This window comes from Mytilus edulis, chromosome 4, assembly GCF_963676685.1.
Source record: "Mytilus edulis chromosome 4, xbMytEdul2.2, whole genome shotgun sequence".
Lineage (NCBI taxonomy): Eukaryota > Metazoa > Mollusca > Bivalvia > Mytilida > Mytilidae > Mytilus > Mytilus edulis.
The window spans coordinates 16,326,050-16,349,179 of record NC_092347.1 but is presented as its reverse complement, the minus strand read 5'-3'; the positions used below and the strand labels follow the sequence as shown (position 1 = coordinate 16,349,179).

The 23,130-nt window shown below is 30.3% G+C and overlaps 1 protein-coding gene across 2 annotated transcripts in view; it reads left to right on the top strand.

Moving 5' to 3' along the window:
* LOC139521716 (xylulose kinase-like) overlaps window positions 1-22,553 on the top strand; it is a 31,906-nt gene extending 9,353 nt beyond the window's left edge. Inside the window, exons 8-19 of one of the 2 annotated variants that reach the window (XM_071315273.1) lie at window positions 152-283; window positions 743-802; window positions 2,309-2,390; window positions 7,047-7,087; window positions 12,264-12,379; window positions 13,940-14,052; window positions 15,038-15,111; window positions 15,473-15,569; window positions 16,680-16,738; window positions 17,563-17,650; window positions 18,537-18,622; window positions 19,898-22,553. In XM_071315273.1, the coding sequence (XP_071171374.1) occupies window positions 152-283; window positions 743-802; window positions 2,309-2,390; window positions 7,047-7,087; window positions 12,264-12,379; window positions 13,940-14,052; window positions 15,038-15,111; window positions 15,473-15,569; window positions 16,680-16,738; window positions 17,563-17,650; window positions 18,537-18,622; window positions 19,898-19,957 (1,008 nt within the window). In that variant the 3' untranslated portion in view covers window positions 19,958-22,553. Of the gene's footprint in view, window positions 1-151; window positions 284-742; window positions 803-2,308; window positions 2,391-7,046; window positions 7,088-8,944; window positions 9,061-12,263; window positions 12,380-13,939; window positions 14,053-15,037; window positions 15,112-15,472; window positions 15,570-16,679; window positions 16,739-17,562; window positions 17,651-18,536; window positions 18,623-19,897 lie in introns of both variants that reach the window. The other variant, XM_071315274.1, reaches the window with a different exon arrangement.
* The last annotated feature ends 577 nt before the right edge of the window (window positions 22,554-23,130 follow it).

Here is a 23,130-nt window from a genome sequence, read left to right as displayed (position 1 = left end):
GATTGGCTGAATGATTTTGCCTATTAACTCATAGACATAAATTTTCATGTTACCCTGCGTCCTCAACACTCTTTTAATGAATTAATCCATTGGTTGTAATGAAATACCAAGATTTCAAAATGCATCAATTTGATAAATCTTTGTTTTTCAGAGGGTATCATTGGTCAGTAGTTTTGTGCCAAGTATTTTGATTGGTGATTATGCTCCAATAGATTTTAGTGATGGAAGTGGGATGAATTTGTTGGACATCAATACTAAAACATGGTCTAAGCAATGTTTAGATGTAAGTTGAATATTTTGCCCTTACATAGCTATCTTCAGGATTTAGTCTAGATATGCATAATAGAATAAATAGAGTGAACAATCATCAACAGAAAAAAAACAGAACTTTTTAATTGCTGCCATATATAAAATGTGATATTTCTTATATCAATATCAGTGTTTAGAGTTATGAGATGAAGTTTGTGAAGGGAACTTTGATATCTGCTATTATTTGGTAAGATTGTACTGTGTGATCAACCTCTGACCTTTTTAAATCAGAAGGTGACTAGACTATGTCCAGTAGTACCTTCATGATTAATCCTAAGTTGAAGTGAATATTTTTAAAATACAAGCTTGTTTCTTGTTTCTGTGTCTAACAAGTCTCAAATAATTAAAATTAATCATCAACCAGAGGCTGTAATGTAATGATGTGCTTGGTACAAGTTAAACTACTATATGTGAATTATTATTTCATTTTTAGGCCTGTGGTGAGAATTTAGGAGAAAAGTTAGGAGAACCTGTTCCATCCCCCACTGTAGTTGTAAGTTAATAGAAGTATTTACACTTGTATGCCAATTTGTCCACCATTACGTAAAATCACACAACTTTGACATCACAGTTCCAAAAATTTGACATCAGAATTAAAAATGATCGTTTTTTGACGTCATTAGTTTAAATGGAGCAGTTCTAATGCCTTTCAGAGACAAAATTCAACTAAATATCATAAGTGTAAACACATTTATATGTGTATTGTGTTTAATCTTTTTAAAAACAAATGTTAAACAAACTGCCAAACTGTCAATTAGTTATTTGTTATTTGATTTAAGGAAGTTAAAGAAAATGTGTACAAGAAGTAGTTACATCATCTGTTTCTATAAATGTTTCTTTTACAATTTATATATAATATACAAATTTTTTTCTTGCAACCTGAATATAAAACTATTTTGTGTGTTTGACGTTTAAAATAACAACCACTTATATATGAAAAGTATAAAAAAAAAATTAGAATTGTTTTTTTATGATATTCATTGAAAGCAAATTTAGTTAATATTAGGCCACGGTTTTTTAATTTGTTGGTTAACGGATTTTCCGCATGAAAAAGTCGGGTCGGTCGGTCAGGAAAAAAAAAGAAAAAAAATCATCTTTGAAGACAAAAAAATATGCAAAATCAATATATATTTCACCTTTCTAGCAATATGTTTGTTATGCTATTTTATCATCATTTTAGTTCGATGAAATATTATTGCTCAGCTGTTATAAACTACGCATGATATTGTCTAGTAATTTACAGTAAAAAAAAGGGGATGCACGGACAAAGACGAAATTAAATCATCATTTCAGAAACAAGAAAAATAGATTCGCGTAGCTCTTAATCAATTCCAGAAAACTTGGTAAATAATGATCTTCAAGCACGAAAACTGATAAAGAAAAAATGCATAAACGTCGTACGAAAATAAGTTTCAACACACGTGTCAAAAACCTAATAGAATCGTCCACTGGAAAAACGATATCGGGTTAATCTGTTGTCTTGCATTCCCGTTTTTTTATCCAAATGAACGACAATTTTTTTATTACCTATAAAAACAAGAAAATTTCTAATGATTTGTTAATATTCAGTTCTTTAATTTGATGCCTTCACCCTGTCCACATTTGGACAAGTCTATTTCTATGAGATGATGCATCTTACGGACTGATGACAAATAAGGTAAACGAACTTATTGTGTAATTGGTTTTAAACACAAGTTTCGTTCCGCAAAATTATTTGCGCAAACGACATTTCAAGGTCAGTTATAATTGATTTGTCTATATTTAGAAACGTAAACTGGAAAAAATATTTTAATTATTTCCTGGCCTTAGTGCCATACAGTCAAATTGAATAGAAAGATTGAGACAAAAATGTTTGACCCAAGGAGGTAAAAATGTATTTGAAAACAAATGAATTTATCACCAAGAAACAACACTAATGTTCTGCCTTTCCCATAATGGTATATCTTTTTGTGTCTTTCTAACATTGATTATTTTTATTATTGTCATTGTTATATTTCAGGGAAATATTCATAGCTATTTCTGTGATAAATATGGTTTTCCTGATGAATGTAAAATTGTAGCATTTACTGGTGATAATCCCTGTAAGTAAACTATTCAAAATTAAAAGAAGAACAACAGTGTATCTTTAACATATTATTAAGAGCCAGTCTGTGATAAAACCATGCAAAATGGTCCAAATCCAAAATATTCCAATCAGGCTGATATTTTGTATTTTAGATACCTTATATGTAATAACTATTTGTGCAAAATATTTTGAAAAAATATTCAGCCATTATTTTGGAAATTGTCCATTTCTGTACTGACAAATGGCCATTTTCAGCCTATTTTAGGGTATTTTGACCTGATTTTTTTTTTGTTTTATAGAAAAAAATTAGCTTAATGATAACATATATCTTAACAAACAACTTTAAATGAAAGGGAATTATGATAATTTAAAAAGTTGTGAGATTTTTCAATACCCCTACTGACAGGTTGAAATTGCATGGTTTTGAAAAAGTGCAGATTCAGCAAAATTTGTATATTTTTAAAGGCTTGAATCTTGTAAGATCATGTTTTATTTTCAATAAAATGTAATATTTCATGAAGCTTATATATTCATCTACAAAATGCTAGAAAATGGTGCTCGGCAAATGATACCTTATTACGATAAAATAATAATTAAAGATAGGCGTGATGGCCATTTTGCCGATTTTTTGATTTTTTTATCTGTTTCAATAGAAACTTTTCAAAAGTATGTGATAGTCAAAATATAAGAAAAATAATGACTGAACTAATGTTAACTGGTTATATTAATTGAATAAACCAAGTTCAACTAAGTTTAAATTAGAAAATATACATTTGTACTAAAGGAGTAAACCTGGGGAGACCGCTTTTTTGCATTTTTTGCCCCTAAACTGAGCATTTTTACAATATTTTTAAAATATTAACCTATTCAAAAGAAAATAACTTTAGTAACTTAAAAATGGGCTGTTTTATTTACAATCACACTCATCAGGTAATATCACCATGAGTTCTTCACAAATTTAACATTTTATAATAGTCTAGTTTTTAGACGCTTTTTGTCTAAATTCAAAGTGGCCACAATTGAGTTCAGTCTTAAATTTTTAAAACATGTTGTATTTGATAATGAATCATCAATGTGAAAGCCTTGTACATTCATGTAATTTATTTCCAGAAAAGAGGAAGATTTAATAGTTTTGTGAATTTCATAGAATTGTGCCTCTTACCTAGAAAAGTGCTATATTTTCTATATTATGATACAGCTTTATCCCAAATATAAAGAGACTACTCCTAGAAGTTCCTGATAAAACTGCAACTGAAATTTTGTGACGCTGACATGAACCAGTTAGTTATCCCTATGTCAATTTTGGGAGAACAGTGGACATAACAGTAATGTCAAGTTTCCTCCCTAGCAATTTGAGGCTTGGGAATAAGACATGTAAAATATAGTTGGCCTATTACTACCAGCTGAGACAAACACAAATATTTGAAATTGCAATAAAATTTATTTCATAACCACATGTAATAACCAGATACTCTGCAGGGCGCAGCTTTATACGACCGCAGAGATTGAACCCTGAACATGTGGGGCAAGTATGGACAGAACATTTAAGCTTGATATAGCTCTGAATTTGGTTTGGGATTAAATAGTTGACACAACACAATGAGTGTGGTCTAAGAACTTAAACTTAAAAACTTTAAAAAATTTAATATAACATTTACCTATTTAATATGGTCCAATATCCAAAATCTAAATGCATGGTTATATTCAGCATATCATAGAACCCCAATAATTCAATTTTTTGATGAAATCAAATAATGTTCAATCTTAGACCCTTTAGACCTCAATGTGGACCAATTTTATAACCGGGCCCATAATCTAAAAACTAAATACATGGTTAGATTCAGCATATTGAAGAACCCCATATATTCAATTTTGCTGAAATCAAACAAAATTTAATTTTGGACCCCGATTTGGACCAACTTGAAAACTGGGCCCATAATAAAAAATCTTAGTACATTTTTAGATTCAGCATATCAAAGAACCCCAAGAATTAAATTTTTGTTAAAATCAAACTAAGTTTAATTTTGGACCCAATTTGAAAACAGGACCAAAAATTAAGAATCTAAATTCACTGTTAGATTTGGCATATCAAAGAACCCCAATAATTCATTTTTTTATGAAAGCAAACAGTTTAATTTTGGACCCTTTTTGGTCCCTAATTCCTAAACTGTTGGGACCAAAACTCCCAAAATAAATCCCAACCTTTATTTTATGGTCATAAACCTTGTATTTAAATTTCATAGATTTCTATTAACTTATACTAAAGTTATAGTGCGAAAACCAAATGTCTTTGGATGACGACGATGATGACAACGACAACGTCATACCAATATAGGACCAATTTTTTTCAATTTTTGCGGTTGTATAAAAACAAATATACACAGATAAATGGTTAAACTGTTGAGCAGACATACAATTACCCTACCACATCCACTTGTATTTTTGTCCATCGGATGAGTTAAGCCATTTTCAACTGACTTTTATAGTTCGTTCTTATGATTTACTGTTATACCACTGTCCCTGGTTAGGGGGAGGGTTTAGATCCCGCTTACATGTTTAACCCCGCCACATTATTTATGTATGTGCCTGTCCCAAGTCAGGAGCCTGTAATTCAGTGGAAGTCGTTTGTTTATGTGTAACATATTTTTTTTTCGTTCATTTTTTATATACTTAAGGCCGTTAGTTTTCTCATTTGAATTGTTTTACATTATCTTATCGGGGCCTTTTATAGCTGACTATGCGGTATGGGCTTTCCTCATTGTTGAAGGCCGTACAGTAACCTATAGTTGTTAATGTCTGTGTCATTTTGGTTTCTTAATTGTAGACAGTTGTTTCATTGGCAATCATACCACATCATCTTTTTTATATTGTCATTAAAATGGTAAGATTTTACTGTTCATATACATGTAATATTATTGTGGTCTACCGTAAAGAAAAACGTGCAAAATGGTCTAAATACAAGTTTTTAGTCATGAATGAACATGATGAAGGTATTAGCAAAAAAGAGTAAAAGTATGATAGATCTAAAAAAAGTTTCACATAATAAAGTCATCAATGTCTATTTTAACTAAATATTAAACAATTTAGCAGCATCAGAGTTGAACATTTTTTGATAAAAACAAGCATTCTGCGAGTAATACAGATTTCTTCTTGAAAATTATCAAAATTTGAAATTTGAAAAATTAAAAAAAAAAAAGAAATCCCTTAATTTTTTTTAACAAATCCCCCCCAAAACTTATTGAAACCCCCCTTTCAGCAATAACCCTTAAAAGCAATCCCATCCTTTCCTTTTTAGTATAGAACCTTATAGTACAACTTTGTTATATGGAGTATTGTTGTACAGTTTGAAAGAGATCCATACAATTACACACAAGTTATCGTCTTGAAATAAGAAAAATGCTTGTTTTGGGCCCCTTTTTGGCCCTTTATTCCATTTAAAGGAATCCAAAGCTTCTACTTGTGGTTTTAAACATTATGATACAATATCAGAGCAATTGAAATACTTATACACAAGTTATTATCCTTAAACTATAAAATGCTTTTTTTGGGCACCTTTTGGGCCCTTAAATCCTAAACGGTAGGGACCATCATCCCCAAAATCGTTCCAAAGCTTCCTTTTGTAGTATTGAACCTTCTGAAAAAAAATCATAAAGATCTATACACTTAAACTAAAGTTATTGTCCGAAATATAAGTCTACTTTGATCAGTTTTAGTTAAAATGTTAAGGGCCAAAAACTATTACAATAGTGCATTTTATAGATATTTGGGGGCATTTTTTACTAACTTCCCATTATTTGCCAGGCTAAATTTTTTTACTTGTCTTAGAACTGATATGCACCTTTAAAAAAATCCTAAAAGTTTAAAAAAATAAATATGATCTTGAGAGAAACCACCTACTGAGTACATGTACTACATGCAAGTTATCTAATACATCTGTTGCACGAATCTCTCTGGCAACCTGCCAAAATGTAAAAAGTATGTCAAAATGCATTTTTTCTTCTTTTTTTTATAATGTTCTTTGCAAAATATAACAAGATAATGCTATATTTAAGAGATATATCAATTATTCAGACCTTTAAAAAGTACCTAAATTTTGGTGATTTTTTTGCATTATTTTTTTATAATTCACAAATATGCAAATAAGGCTGTTAAATGGAAAATAGTGTGAATTAACTAAAAAAAAAATTTTTTTATCTTAACTCCTAAATACCAAAAGATTTTGGAAATATATATAATGTTGCAAAGTTATTACTACCAATTTGGACGAAATTTGAGATTTTGCATGGTTTTATGGCAGACTGGCTCTTAAGTCTTCTTAATATCCTGGGTAATACTTTTTGTTAAATAATTGTTAGTCATATTTCTGAAAATGTGGATACTATTAATGTAGACATCTGGCTTGCGTTTCACAAAAATGTGTACATCAATCTTAAATCATATGTTAACTTGTTTTCTTTTTCTAACTTAATATCTAGTATATTTTATATTTTTCTCCATTTTACAAATAATTCAATTATATTTTTAAGATTTACTTGATTTATATGGGAAAGCACTTGATGGCACAATTACACTTGTGTGTACTTAATCCAAATGATGATACATTTTTACAAATATCTGGTACCAAGGCAATGTATATATGTTATATATAGTAATATATGTGTTATGATTTCAGCATCTCTAGCAGGACTGTCACCTAGGGTTGGGGATGTTATTGTAAGTATTTAATTGTATCTATGTACAAATGTACTATTCTCATTTATACCCTTCATGATTATGTTGAAGTCTTTACAAAAATTTCCTATAACTAATATTTGGATTATTGAAGTCTTTGTAAAAGAGATGTGTAAAATGCCATCTTAAATTTGAATGCTACAGAAAAAGTTGTTTTTAAAAAGGGAATTTCTTTGTTGATAATTTACAGTAAAGTTTCCCAACAGAGATATGGCTGCTGCTGTCTTTTGTTCTTTAATGAACCTGAAATTAAATTGCTATTCTTTATAGCTAACACATGGCTAAAGATCCATTGAACATTTGAAAATTGTCTTAAAGGGAATAAATTGTATTGGTATCCCAAAAATAAGTCATCTGAATTAGGTGTTGTTCTATATTTGCTTTATATATCTTTTATATGAATGTATAGTTATTACACATTAAGAAAGCTTGTGTGTACAATTTATTCTTCTTGTATAGATATATTACTGTAGTTAGTAAAGAATGGAAAGGAGACAATATATCTTGTGAAATTTTTGCATTACATTTTGACGATTTAAGTTAAAATAAAGCTCATACCACTCCTGAAATTTGGTATCAATTTTCATATGAGTATGACATACCAAATGATGTGTTTTCTTATCATTTGCTCATCAACATCCAGTTTATTCTATCACTTAAAGTACAGTTATCAATAGTGAGCATAAGCCAACACTACAATTTGTATTGGAAAGCTTTTCTGTGTGATATTCTATAAATTTACCACCAATTTGTATTGGTAAGCCTTTTGTGTGATCTTCTATAAATTTACCCCCAATTTTTATTGGTAAGCTTTTTTGTGTGATCTTCTATAAATTTACCCCCAATTTGCCTCATATGTGTTCTTGATGCACATATAAGAACTTTTCTTTACATTTTCTCATCAATCTTGATATTTGGTACCAAGCTTCTTATTGGTAAACTATACAGTGTAAAACATATTTAGAACTGTCACTTATCTACTTCCACTTTGCCAGATGCATGTCCTTTCTTGACATTATTGCATATATACAAACTTTTTGGTGCACTTCTCTTACCCACAACAACTCATAGCTTTTAGATATGTTATACCAAGTTTGATATATTTAGGCTGAACTGTGTGATTATTTTGGTTCTCTGCTTTCATATTGTCTGGTAAAGGTATTTCATTTCATTCAAAAGCAAAGAAAGATATAAAGTTGGTCTCACCACATTTTGTTCAAACTTTCTCAGACTCTTAGCCATGTTATGCCATTGTGCACCTCTAATAAATTTTTTTATCCGAATTATTAATGGGTTTTTCAAAGGTAGATAACAAACATTGACATTACTTTATGAGGAAGTAGGGATATAAGTTTGTGAGCTTTGTTAGCAGCACCTGTAGTTTTATGAGAAATGCTTTTTAGATGTGCTGTGTTAAATATAGAAAAGAACTGAACTAACTTGCGATTGTCCTACAGACAATATTATTTTAAATGATTTGAATGAGTTACATTGCTACTAATTTCGATTTTCATCTCGCCTGCGACAAAAGTTGTGGAAGCCGAGACATAGGTGTTGCTTTTCTGGTGAAAATGTTAACTAAACAAAAAGTACATTATTTAATTACATTTTTTGGCTACTCCATTAAACTTCAATATTCAACATTAATTTTTAGTTTTCCAATATAAGTACACCCATTGTGCATTTCAATAATAATGTCTCTAGGCAGTTTTGTGACATAATGTTTTTATGTTAGATTAATTTCCATGATCATGATGTCACATATTTTTCTACTCTTCAATGTCTTCATGTTCTGGCATGCTCATAAAGTTATTAGAACTTTTGCTCCTCATTTCATAGTTTAGTCTTGGAACCAGTGATTGTATCTTCCTTTGGGTACCAGATTGGCGACCAATTTTAATAGGCGATGCTTATATAAACCCTGTGCATCAGGATGAGTTTTATAACTTTGTAGGGTAAGTGTCTAGGTGGTGCACCAGTTATTTCCTCCCAGCATTGAGGCATTATATCTTCATCTTAATCCAGAGTGTATTACTATACTAACACAGCTTCAATGGATTTGTGAAATAAAAATCACAAGAAAAAGACAATCCAAATTAATTAAATTCAAATATTGAATTGAAATCAAAAGTTATCCATTATTGATTTCATATTTGCATTTGCTGACCTCCAACTTTCAAGAAACATTCATTTGGTAAAAACACATCAAGCTGATCTTTGTATTAAGATTTTTGAAAATTTACAAGGTTGCAATCAGACATAATTTGTCCTCAAATTAATCGGTATGAAAATTCTTAAGTGTACTAAAGCTGAAAAAAGTTTGGCCTAAAATGAAGGAATATTCAATAAATGAATGAATTGCTTGAAGTTTTGATGAAGATTGAATATTTTGGGACAAAAAAATCCTTGTTCCTGTTAAATTTGTATTTCATTAAGGCTATGCAATTAAAATAAGTCCTCTGTAATTCTAACCTATTACATGTATATATCCTGGTTGTTATATACATGTATTTGCATATTATGAATTAGTTCCACATACTAGAACATGGCAGTCATGGAGAATGTTTTTGTTTCCCCTCTATATTTAAAGGTAAAAGAAAGGTCAACTAAAAGTTTCATTGAAGCTACACACATGTATCAAACTAATAGTAATCGACTAATATTTATGTAGCATATATATATATATTCAGTAAAGCATGCATATTAAAAGGTCATAAGTAATGAATTAACTCCCCTTACACACATGAGAAAATGAGAAGATTTTCAGCTAAAATGTTTAGAAATTAACCTTAATTGGTCAACAGGAGTTCCATTTAATGTGTTTATTTGGGATTGAGTAGAGGGATAATTAACTAGGTGCTTCATGTATTTAATTTGAAGTTAAGGTTAGATGAAAGTGGCCTTACAATATAGACAGATTGTTTTTGAAGTTTCAACATGTTGAATGGTTCAACTAACTAATATTGGTTTCTTTACAAATTTGATCTATAGAATTACCACAAGAAATTAATGATATTATAATTTAAAAAAACGAATTTTTTGTAAAGTTTTATTATTTTTTTCATGTTATATTATATCAAACGAGTTCCTTGAAAAAATTACACCACAGTTATAGATATTTGACATCATTATAAAAAATCAGGGACTCTACAGTACTACAGACTCACCAGGCTTAATTCACTTTTGTTTGTAATTTATTATAAAACAAAATGATTATTGCATGACACCAGAAGGTTATTCAGAAACAGATAAGGGTTACTCAGAGATCAATACATGTATAAGCTAAATATTTTTTAAAAAGGATGAAATACCTAAAAGTTTTTAAAATTGTTGTTGAAATTCTTGGTTTGTTTTTGGACCAATTTTGTTTCATTTTGAAACGTAGTATATTGTTGTTTGGATGTATCATTGATTTTAAGTCATATATATTAATTGACCACATGATTACATGAGGAAAAAAGGTATGAACAGAGATCCTAATTAGTAGACAGGATGGACATTCAGAAATGATTTTTCTTTCCATACACAGTTAAACAAAGTGTGCAGTCAAAACTAGATACTCATAAAACAGACCTTTGGGATAGGAAAACAATCTTTGTCTTGCTTGACAGAGTCAAAAAGCAAGACACAGGTTTCTGGTGTTGTCGGCGTTGTCAGCATCTTCAACAATGGATGAGTTCGTGATTAGGTCTAGTTTGTGGGGAACCACAAGTGGTAGGTCAATCATATTTAGTATGTATTTACATAAGAATTGGCACATCTCATTTCCATGAAGATTATTTGACTCAGCCACCTCGGTCATAGTCTAATGACTTTGAAAATTTTGCTTTGTTAACATGTATTAGTTTTTAATTAGGTCAGTTCAAGGGGAACCATAAGTGGTAAGCCAAAGTTAATTGGTATTCAGTTGTATAAGCTTTAGCATATGAGCACATCTCATTTCCGAGCAGAATATTCGGCCTTGTCCCTCAGACATGGTCTGTTGATTTTGAAACTTTTGCTTAGTTTACATGTACTTGTTTGTGATTTTATCAGTTTAAGATGAACTGCTAATGTTAAGTCAATGATATTTGGTATGAAAATTTATTGACATTTGCAAGTATCGTTTCCCTGGAGATTATATAGCGCCACCTCCTCTTCATGGTTCATTGACTTTGTAACTTTTACCTAGATTACACGTTAATGTTTGTGTTTAGGTTTGTTTAGAAGGAAAGACTTATAATAAGTCAATGATATTTGGTATCTATGTATTAGCATTGGCACATCTCATTTACATCGAGATTGATTAGTCATGTACCTCAGTCATGGATCATTGACTTTGAATATTTGCCTAATTTATGCAACATGTTAAAGTATTGCTATTTCAATTTCAACATATTCGTACTAGAAATTACAAAAAAGGGAGACATATCTCTGTTGTAACAGTTTATTTTAACAGAGTTGAAGGTAAATCCAAACACACTCTATAGTTCAGTTTAATTAACAAAATTAAAGTTTTTAAAAGTTTCTCATTGTAAAAGAGAATGTGATAGGATGGAAAGGGAAGTAGTTATACACAATATCCCAAGTAGTCGACAAAATTACCTTGTAATTTATACACTTGAAAGCTTATGGGTTTTATTGGTTATTGAAGATCATTTTGTATTGATTGGTCTTTTAGACATTCACCATATCACAATGGGATTCACATAAATCACTTGAAAATGTGGTTATAGTAGTACAAAATATATTGTGGCCATATCTAGTTTTAATTTTGTCTTGATTACAGTATTAATGTGCTGATTCATGGTAAATTATCTCTGAGCAAACCTCTATTTGCATGATCTTATTGAATTTAAATTTTTGTGTCTTTTTGAATGGATTTTAGTATTTAAATTCATGGTTGAAATTTACCCACAAAATTCACGAAAAAATTCATATCCAACGAATAATAATGGATACACAGTATTAGATATATCACATAGTATGTATCAAATTTTGAACAGTATTTTATCCTTTTGCTTACAAGTTGAAGTAATATGCTTTTGCTTACAAGTAAATTATAAGCTTTTGCTTTTCTTTTTAGCTTTGCAAAGATGTAAGAAAACATTGTTGTGCTGACTGTTTATTTGCTTGCCTTTATCTGTAAACCTTGCTTAATTTATTCATTGATACACAGGTCAGTCTCGGTACCAGTGATACAGTTTTTCTGTGGATGTCACAGCAAAGGGCAGAAACCGAGGGACATGTATTTGTCAATCCAATTGACCCTAATGATTATATGATTATGGTTTGGTATGTAGAAGTGCTTTCAAAATAGAAATCTATAAACTTATGTTTAAATTGACATTTATAAATTTTCATGTCCATTTTCTTGAAAGTCTGAATTACCAGTGCCATATTTACCATACCCAAGTGAAATGTTCTTTTATTTTGGGGGGCTTAACCCAAACACATTGTTTTTTTACATTGGTTCATATAAAAATAAGATGTCGTATGATTGCCAACGTGAAAAGTATCCACAAGAGATCAAATGACAAAGAAATTAACAACTATGGGTCACTGTAGAGCCTTCAACAATGAGCAAAGCACATGCCACATAGTCAGCTATAAAAGGCCAAGACATGACAAATGTAAAACAATTCAAAGGAGAAAACTAATGACCTAATTTATGTACAAAATAATGAACGATAAACAAATATGTTACACAGCAACAAATGACATGTCTGTCATATTTATTTATTGTAAATTATATTGTTAAAAATTAGGCTGTTGTATTTCTGTTGCATTGTTTCACATGCACTTGAGGCAAGCATGCTACCACACAACCACCTAGGTAGTCACAATGATTTAGTGCTAGACATATTATCTACTGTTGGACATCTGGTTATTTTTTTGTTGTTAGGTTTTCTCATGAAACTATACTCCACATTTTATTTGTATGCATGCTTAATTTGATTATATAGTTCTATTTTTAGACAAGATTGAACATGTAAGAACTAAATTTATTTAGATTAATAACACTTCAAATAGTTGGTGTGGCAGGCTAAGCAAGTAGATGTGATTTATAAAATTGCAGACCATTTTAACTGTTGTTGTAATTGATTTAGTTTGACTCATTTGCAATATTTGACATCCCTGAATACCAAGGTACCCTCTTCAGGGTCTCTACCCTAAGATTCTCAAAGGTGTTGGTAAATTCACCATTTGGACTTTATGTAAAGGTTAAAGTCTTTGGTCAAAGTAATTTTTGATGAAGTTGGAGTCCAATCAACTTGAAACTTAGTACACATGTTCCCTATGGTATGATCTTTCTAACTGTAATGCCAAATGAGAGTTTTTACGCCATTTCATGGTCAATTGAACATAACAATGATAGTGGGAGTGGGTCATCCATGTACGATGGACACATTCTTGTTATACATCATATATGTTTAACTGTGCATATATAATGACATGAATATGTATCTTTTTATAGCAATAATATGACAAATAATCATGTATGTTTAAATTTATACCAAGCTTTGCGACATTTTATATAATTCTTAACTAGTTTTGCTTAGTCAAAATTACATATATTTTACTTACTTGGCTGACAAGCTTTAACTCAAGTTTCAAGGGTTAGGTTTATACAACTATGACCATGATGTATTGGTGAATATTCTTTGTCAAAATATTATTTTGGACTTCTATTTACAATGTCATTGAACTTAGAAGTGAATTAAGTAATATATCAAATAGTATGTGTCCAATTATTACTTAGATTTGTTTGCATCCCCCAAGATATGTACCGGCAGTCATATTATATGTATATGTTGTAGGATTTAAATTATGTTAGTTGAATACTCTTTCCAGTTTTAAGAATGGTTCGTTAGAAAGAGAAGGTATAAAAGACAGATGTGCTGGATCATGGGAGAAATTTGAAGATATGGTGAAATCAACGCCTATGGGAAATAATGGCAACTTTGGTGAGTTTAATATAAAAATATGAAGATGTGGTATGATTGCCAATGAGACAAGTTACAACTTTCCACCAAAGTTCTTATGAAGTGAATGTAAGCAATTATAAGCAACTGTATGGCCTTCAACAATGAGAAAAACCTGTTCAGTATAGTTGGCTATTAATGGCTCCAACATGAAAAATATGACACAATTCAATGAGAAAACTAATGGCCTAATTTATAACAAAACAATTTACGAAAATCAAATACAACAGACATTAATTAACGACAAACACTAAAACACTGGCTACTGACTTGTGACAGACACATAAAGAATAGGATGGGGTTAAACATGTTTGAAGGTGCAAACTGCCACCCCTTACCAGGGACAGTGATGCAATAGAACAACACAAGAACAACCATACTAAACAATTAACAAATATCTGAACCATCTCCTGGCAAATAAACTACAAAGTCAATGTTTATATGCTATGTATGCAACTGTGTAATTTGTTTTTAGTTAAAGATTGCATGAAATGCAATCAAAACCTTATGGGACTGACTTGGTATCTAAATCTTCGAAGGCTTATCACTACCTTTTTTTATACACAAAATATAGTGCATTGATTATAACATTCTATACATCCTATCCATGAACATTTCCAGTAATTTATCAATGTAATATATGCTCAGATATTCAAGACACAAAATGATGGTACACTTGTCAAGAAAATTACATGACTTTGGCAAGGTGCACGAATCTAATATCTGTTCTAAAACTAGAATGATGTCATTGTTAAAATCATCTTTGAAAAATTTGGAGTTATCTTCCTTTGTCTAGAATTGCTGTTAAATCAACTACAACCAATGCAAATTGAATAATTATTTTTACTTCCCACTGATAAATTGAAGCAATCTTTACTGTTTATTCATTAGTTATAATCTGGATCTTAATTCAATTTTAATTACAAGATTTCAAACCTATTATGTTAAGTGTTGTTTGTGATTTCAGGGTTGTTCTTTGGTCAGGTTGAAGTCCAGCCATTTGTAAAAGGAACATTTAGATTTAATGAGAAGAATGAGAAGGTACTCTTACAATTGAATAAAGAAAAATTATTGATGTAGATTGCATTTAATGTCATATTAATTTTTGATTTATAATGTTCATATCCTATACACATTTTTATTAATTATTGAAATACTATCAGTATCCTGTTGAAATGTTAGTCGAAACCAGTGCAAACATCAATTTTGAGCAGCAACTTATCTTTAACCAAAAGACATATAAAGGGTCAACATTTACCAATTTAAAACTATATTTTCACTCTCATCAGTTTCCACCCTTTAATAAGGCAATATTTCCATTACAAAAGGGGTTACAAACTAAGAAAGGCAGTATTGTATTGGATCTGAAAAATTTAACTGAGATTTTATTTCTATATTGCAGGTAGATGCTTTCCCACCAGATGTAGAAATAAGAGCTGTTCTAGAAGGGCAAATGATAGCAAGAAGGGTTTATTCAGAGCTCAGAGGCATGAAAATAAGTAAGAACAGGTGTATGCTTGTGAGAAAATAATTCCAACAGGCGTATGCTTGGTGAGAAAATAATTCCAACAGGCGTATGCTTGGTGAAAAAATAATTCCAACAGGCGTATGCTTGGTGAGAAAGTAACTGAAACAGGTATATGCTTGATGATTTGAATAAATGTAATCAACTGAGAAAAAGACTTCATTACCCAATAAAGTACAAAAGTAAGCCACTATTTGCTTCAGGATGCTGTAAAATTACCACAAGGCACAAAATTGGGAAAGCCTATAAAAATATCTTCAATCAAAATAATAACTGCATTGACAATTTCCTAATATGAACAATTGATCCAAACCATTATCACAAGTCTCAGAATCAGGCTGAATAATCATTTTAAAGGGTGACGTGTATGTGTTGACAATTATCGTCATTGCAAAATCAACCATTTGATATATCTGAAAGAGTTTATTGACAGTGGCGGATACAGGAATATCAGAAGTAGGGGCCCTCTGACTGCCTAAGAAGGGGCCTGCTTTGGTCATGCTTCAGTGGTTCCCTACATAATCAGTCAATTTTTTTCCAAGAAAAGGTGAGGGCAGGCCCCCTCTAAATCCGCCTCTAATTGATACTAAGGTGTGTGGTTATTAAACTAATTAACACTGTGGGTTGATATGAACAAATTTACTTTGACAATTACCTTTTACATTCAAAAGGGAGGATTGAATGCTAAAACCATGCTTTCCTATTTATATCTTGATATTTGAAGAAATCATGAGTTATTGAAAACTCAAGACTGCATGACTACCATTTACAATAATAAAGTTACAATAGAAGCCCAAATGGTTGTTAGATGTTTTACTGTAACCTATTTTTTTGTTTAGTTAAATGAGGGTTATTGATGAAACTTTACTGAATATTAATCTCATAAGATGTTGTGTAAAAGATAAACAGATAAATTTCCATTAAGCCAAAAAAAAAAGAAGACTGATAATATTTGACCAAAAGCATAAAATCACTAAAAAAGTATAAAATCTGCTTTATCCACATTTGCCTCTCTGAAAATACGATTGTATCCGTTATATGTCATATACTGCTGTATTGACTTTTCTTAAATAACATTTTGCAGCTCAGCAGACAAGACTACTAGCTACAGGTGGAGCATCAAATAACAAAGCCATACAGCAGGTAAGAGAAATCAATCTGATCATATGATAACCAACCTGAGCTAATTCTGCAGGTTCTTGCATGAGCTAATTCTGCAGGTGCTTGCATGAGCTAATTCTGCAGGTGCTTGCATGAGCTAATTTTGCAGGTGCTTGCATGAGCTAATTCTGCAGGTGCTTGCATGAGCTAATTTTTCAGGTGCTTGCATGAGCTACTTCTGCAGGTGCTTGCATAAGCTAATTCTGCAGGTGCTTGCATGAGCTAATTTTGCAGGTCCTTGCATGAGCTAATTCTGCAGGTGCTTGCATGAGATAATTCTGCAGGTCCTTGCATGAGCTCATTCTGCAGGTGCTTGCATGAGCTAATTCTGCAGGTCCTTGCATGAGCTAATTCTGCAGGTCCTTGCATGAGCTAATTCTGTGGTTCTTGCATGAGCTAATTTTGCAGGTGGTTGCATGAGCTAATTCTGCAGGTGCTTGCATGAGCAAATATGACAGGCAAACAGCATTACATTGCACTTTCTTTAAATGTGACAATGTGAAAATTCATGCAAAGACTATGTTCCATTGAAATAAATAAAAAATATATTATTGATAAAGTTCTTACTCCATTAATTTTTACTAATTCTTTGGATTCACAACCTTTCTCAGTAGTACTGTTATTAGCTGGCATCAGATTCACATAAAAGAGGGGTGAAAGATACCAAAGGGACATACAAACTCATAGATCGACAATAAACAGACAACTCCATTGCTAAAAAAGAAAATAAAACAATAATAAACAACACACAACATAGAAAACTAAAGAATTAATTGTCCATTATTTAAATTTCATTTTTTTTCCAGGTAATGGCAGATGTATTTAATGCACCAGTTTATACAACACAGATTGCTGATTCGGCAGCTTTGGGAGGATGTTATAGAGCTATACAAGGTACGAAATTAACTTTATATATTAATGTACTTTCTTCCATTATACACTCAAGAAAATAAATCTAATCATACTTATAATAAAAAGTCTCTTTATGTATAGTCCAGCCAAGTTTAAACTTGATGATTGGTAGTTTATTTAAGGAAGCCATCTTGGATAGCAAGAAATATTAACATACATAAATGAACAATGCATGAGTGATTCACTTAAAACTTATAGAACTTAACATTGTTGATTTTAGTAAGAGCATTGCTTATTGTTTGCCATGGGGATTTTTGCTGTATGGTCATTGGAAACAGTTCTTGGATTTCTGGTTCTGTAAATTCAGAAATAATTGTGTGCATTTATTTTTGCGATTTTGTCATTTTAGACTTAAATGTGATTTTAATTTTTACGATTTTGAGAAAAATTCCCTTTAATTCATAAAGAATATTTCACAATACGAGTTTAAATTACAAGTTTACAACTCTGTCACATTTTTCGCAATAATAAAAACCTCGCAATAATTTCTAAATTGACAGTATTAAAAATTTAGGATCATGAAACCATAACATATAATAACTAATTATGTACATGTATGTGGTGTTTAAACTTATATAGAAATGTAACAGAATGATCATTTGAATAATTAAAACTCAATTTAGAATGTTTATGGTAATGTTCTATAACAAGGGTAGCAGGATTGCCATCAATAAATCTCATATTCTAATCTGGTTTTAAAGATTAGCAATAGTAAATGCACACATTAAATTCAGTATTTAGTAATATCTTGCTTAAAGTTTTTAGAAAAATCAAAAGATATTTTAAGTATATAATTTAATTTAAATTTAATTTAGCTTTTTGGGACAGGATATAACTAACACATTTAACTGTGATTATTTTCTTTCAGCCTGCACTGGCAAGCAATTTGAAGATGTAGTGAAAAACCACCCTGAGCCAGTATGTGTTGCAAAACCTACTACAGGTTGTGTTGAGGTAAAATTTTACTTTTGTTAGTGAAAGCAGTAGATGCGATATTTAACCAGCAGTTAATGAGATATTTAACCCCACAAATTTACCATGTACCTCTTCAAATTCACTTTATTAATGTCATATAAGTATAAAAAAGAAGATGTGGTATGATTGCCAATGAGACAACTCTCAACATGAGACCAAATGACACAGAAATTAACAACTATAGGTCACCGTACATCCTTCAACAATGAGCAAAGCTCAAACTGTATGGATTTCTGTTTCATGTGAACATTTTATAAGAAAATTTAGAAGGTGTGGTATGATTGTCAATGAGATAACTCTTCACAAGAGACCAAATACAGATATAACAATTACAGGTCACTGTACAGCATTCAACAATGAGTTAAACCCATACTGCATAGTCAGCTATAAAATGTCGTGAAATGACAAATGTAAAGCAATTCAAAAGAGAAAACTTATGGCCTGATTAATGTACAAAATATTGAACAAAAAATATATATGTTATACAGCAACAAGTGACAACCACTGGGTGGCCCAGTGATCTAAGCAGTTACTACTGTAATTGCTAGCCAGCTCCTGGGGGTGCACTCGACTCCAATCTTAATTGACTAGGATTGTCAGTTTTCCTATTGAAGGTCGTGGTTTTCTCCGGGCACTCCGGCTTCCTCCACCAATAAAAACTGGCCACAAAAGGGATTCTTAAAAGTGGCGTTCAAACACCAAAAATCAAATTAAATCAACTGAATTGTGAATATTCTAACCAAAGTTCACATTTCTTATTACAATATCAATACCTGATCAATTTTTTTTTTCTCTTTATCAAAAATCTGGAGGGGCATCAACAATGCTACTTGTCCGATATGACCCTTGTGATTTAGCTTATAAAGATAATAGGTCAATAGTTAAATGAGTTTACTAACTTTACTAACTGAGCTGACATGGTACATTGTACTATGAAATCTATTATTGTTTTCTACAAGTGAACTGCGTTGGATAGAAATAGAACCTTATGCAATTGCACATATACATGTGCAAGTAGAAGACTTTGATTGATTTTTGAACATTCAAGTACAAAATAAAAGATGAACTTTGGTCTGATTTGTAGATTTTCTTATAACAGTTTAATTTTCTAACAGTTACATACTTCCCATAGAGATTTTTTTTCAACCCAAACTTTGGTTAAGATATGTATTCATATAAATATTCATTTGCATTAGGTGGATTTCTATCAGACGCAAGTATAAGAATACTAATGGCTTTTCTTTATATTTATAGATCTATGACAAAATGTGTGAGAGATACAGAATCATAGAGAAGATAATCACAGAAAAATAGATACTTGTAATATATATATATATATATATATGTTTTTCTGGCTGTCAAATTAATTTGAATTAACAAAACCTATGCAATAATGTATATTGATTCAAGCTATATTTTTTCAATTTATAGTCTTTATGGTGCTTTTTTGTAAATTTGTATATAATTCTTTTGTTCATATTTTTCATTGCAATAAATTTGGCAAAAAGAAGTTGGCTATAGATAATTCAAGAACTGCCAAATGGTAGTAAAACCATAACTTTTATGTGTAATGGTTTTATAAAGAATAAATAAATAATGACAGTAGTGAACTATTGAAATTTGAAATTCCTTTATGTTGGCATTTTAACATTTTATGTTGGTGCTCGTGCTAACCTCAGTCAACATTCACTTAATCAGACAAGTTCTATGATTGTTTACAGCTATTTTCTTAATGCATGTAGTTTAAAAGTTTGGTTAGCTTGCTTGCTTTGTTTGTATAACTGTTTGCTCAAACATTGTAATTTTAAAAGTTATATAATTGCAACCAATAGATATGTGGGGTTTCAACTTGTATAATGCAATTAGATGCTTGAGCAAACATTTATACGAACAAAACAAGGAAGCCAACCAAACCATTAAATACATGCATTAGGAAAAAAGCTTTAATAAGTTTTATAATTGTTTAATAAGTGATGACATATATATATATATATTTGCTAAAAATAAGACGCAACATTGTCTTTATTTAGTTTTGTTTATATTTTATATTGCATATAACATTATTGTCAGTTTTAATTTTTGATACACAGATGTTATTGTTATTCAAATTATATTTTTTTTTTGCTGTACTTTTTGTGCGGTTTGAACTGTATATTATTTTTATGCAGTCATATTCTTTAAGCTGAATTTAAAATGTTCAAAAAATTGTGTTGTGAAATTCTTTGCTTAAAAAAGATGTGTGTATCTTATTGTAACTAATGTAAAAATAGCCAGATATATTTATTTCTGCATTTATACACTGTTAAATGTATATACACATTGGTGGTTGTGACTATTAGCATACTAGTAAAAAGCACAAGAAGTGATGGAATTTTGGGGAGCACTCTATATAGCTTGTTTTAGATAGTTTGTTTTATTAGTATTATTGTCAAGACTTTGCACAGTTGATTTCTAATGATTTAATGAAGTAATTATGTTTCATATGTTTGGAATTTACTATCATAAAACAAATCATACCATTGATTTCTGTAATTTAGGAGAATCCGTTTTTAATAGTTTAGAAAATGTTCATTTTGATCACATATTCAATAGATCCCTTCAGGATATTGGTTCCCAGAGGGTCATTATGGACCATTTATAAGGATGAATATCCAATGAATAACCCATGTTAAAAGCCTTAATCACAGGTGAAATATTGAATCATATCCCTAGTATATAACATGAACTATGTCAACATGCCAGATTTTTCTGTTGCACTCATATGAAAATTTCAAAAGTTTCTTTTTGTCATATTTATTTAAATGTCACACTAAAACAAGTCTTTTCCACAAGATATCTATTGTTTGTTAAAAGTCAAAACATATTTAAAACATTGCAGATTTGTTTCTTTCATTTCTGAATACGGGTATATAATTAACTATTCATTTTATTTATAAAAGAGGTTTTTTACTTAATATTTTGTAAGGGTTTTATTGGTGCATATTTTTCAGCTCATAGTCATAGGGATTATAATATTTGGTATTTATTGCACCTATTGTAATTTTGTTTATAACATAACAAATGTTCATATCCTTACATTTAAAAAAAAATCTCACAGTCCGTTATGGAAAGATGTTTGTTTGCAAATTCAAATTTCAAGGATAGTCTAATTTTCAATTTCTAAACCAAAAATCATCCCATTTCTTTGATATTTTGATTAATCTAATGTCCATGTACATGTACTACATTTTATAGATTTCCAGCAAGCTATTTTGAAACCTCAAATCTTGAAATAGATTATTCCATATTGGAAGCCAGGATGCAGCAATAATCAAATATTCTGGTCAGTTATTCAATTATTTTTAGTTGTTTAGTAAATAAAACTAATCTTATATAATTCCTTCTTTACACTCCAAACATTTTAGAGTTTCCTTTTCCAAGTAAATGAGTATACAACCTTCATAAACTAAAACAAACATTGAAGCTGTATGATTAACTAGTTTTCCCTAGATCAATAACCTTTAGTACATTATATTGAATGAGTTTCGTGTATTGTTTAATGTAACACAAAGTAATCTTGATGTAGTGGCCCAGTTTTAAACGAATTATAACAGATGTACTTTAATTGCACAAATTAAGATTTAGGATATAAGGTAAAGGAAAGTAGTTGTTTGTTCTGTTTTTGGATAAGAAGCAGGATACTCTATGTATAGAAATTTCTGCCAAATAATTTTCTGATATATTTAAGAGGTTGAGGCATTTTTGTGATTTGTTTCCTGAATATTTTTGTTTTCTTTGAATTCATTTTTATATTTTTGAGCACACTATTGTATCATTTTTTATTCATCATTTTTTTGTTTTCTAAATATAGATATGAATATTATGGATACTTTTTAGAGTAAACTTTTTCAATGAGTGCCAAAATGTAATGTTTATTTTTTATTTTTAAAACATTATTTTGAACATTTTAGGTGAGAACAATTTATCTCACCATGATAAAGTAGGCCAAATATTGCCAAAAGTATGGTCACTGACCATATACTAGTAGTTGATTTATTTCAACTTGAAATTAATTTTATATTTATAGTGTTATGTGATGATATTGTTCTTGTTGACATATTGTTAGAGATTTTCTTGTTAAAGATGTTTTATGTATTCTTTAGTTGCAGTTCGGAAGAATTAAAATTTAATTCTTTTATTTTAATTTGACCACTAATTTCATACACATTCTTATGAACATACTAGTACTGATACACATTGATGGACACTTTCTTGTAATGAAGAAAAATGTTAGAATTTTACCGTATATTTTGGTGAAGATCAGTTTAAGAGTCAAATTGGCTCTAAAAACTAAAGTATTTCAAAATTAATTCAATTTTCAGAACTTCAAATATCCAAATGAAAATGTATTTATACCCCCACTTTTGAAAAAAGGGGGCTATACTGTTTTACCTCTGTCTGTCCTTCCATCCATTCATCCGTCAGTCAGTCCGTCCGTCCGTCTCATG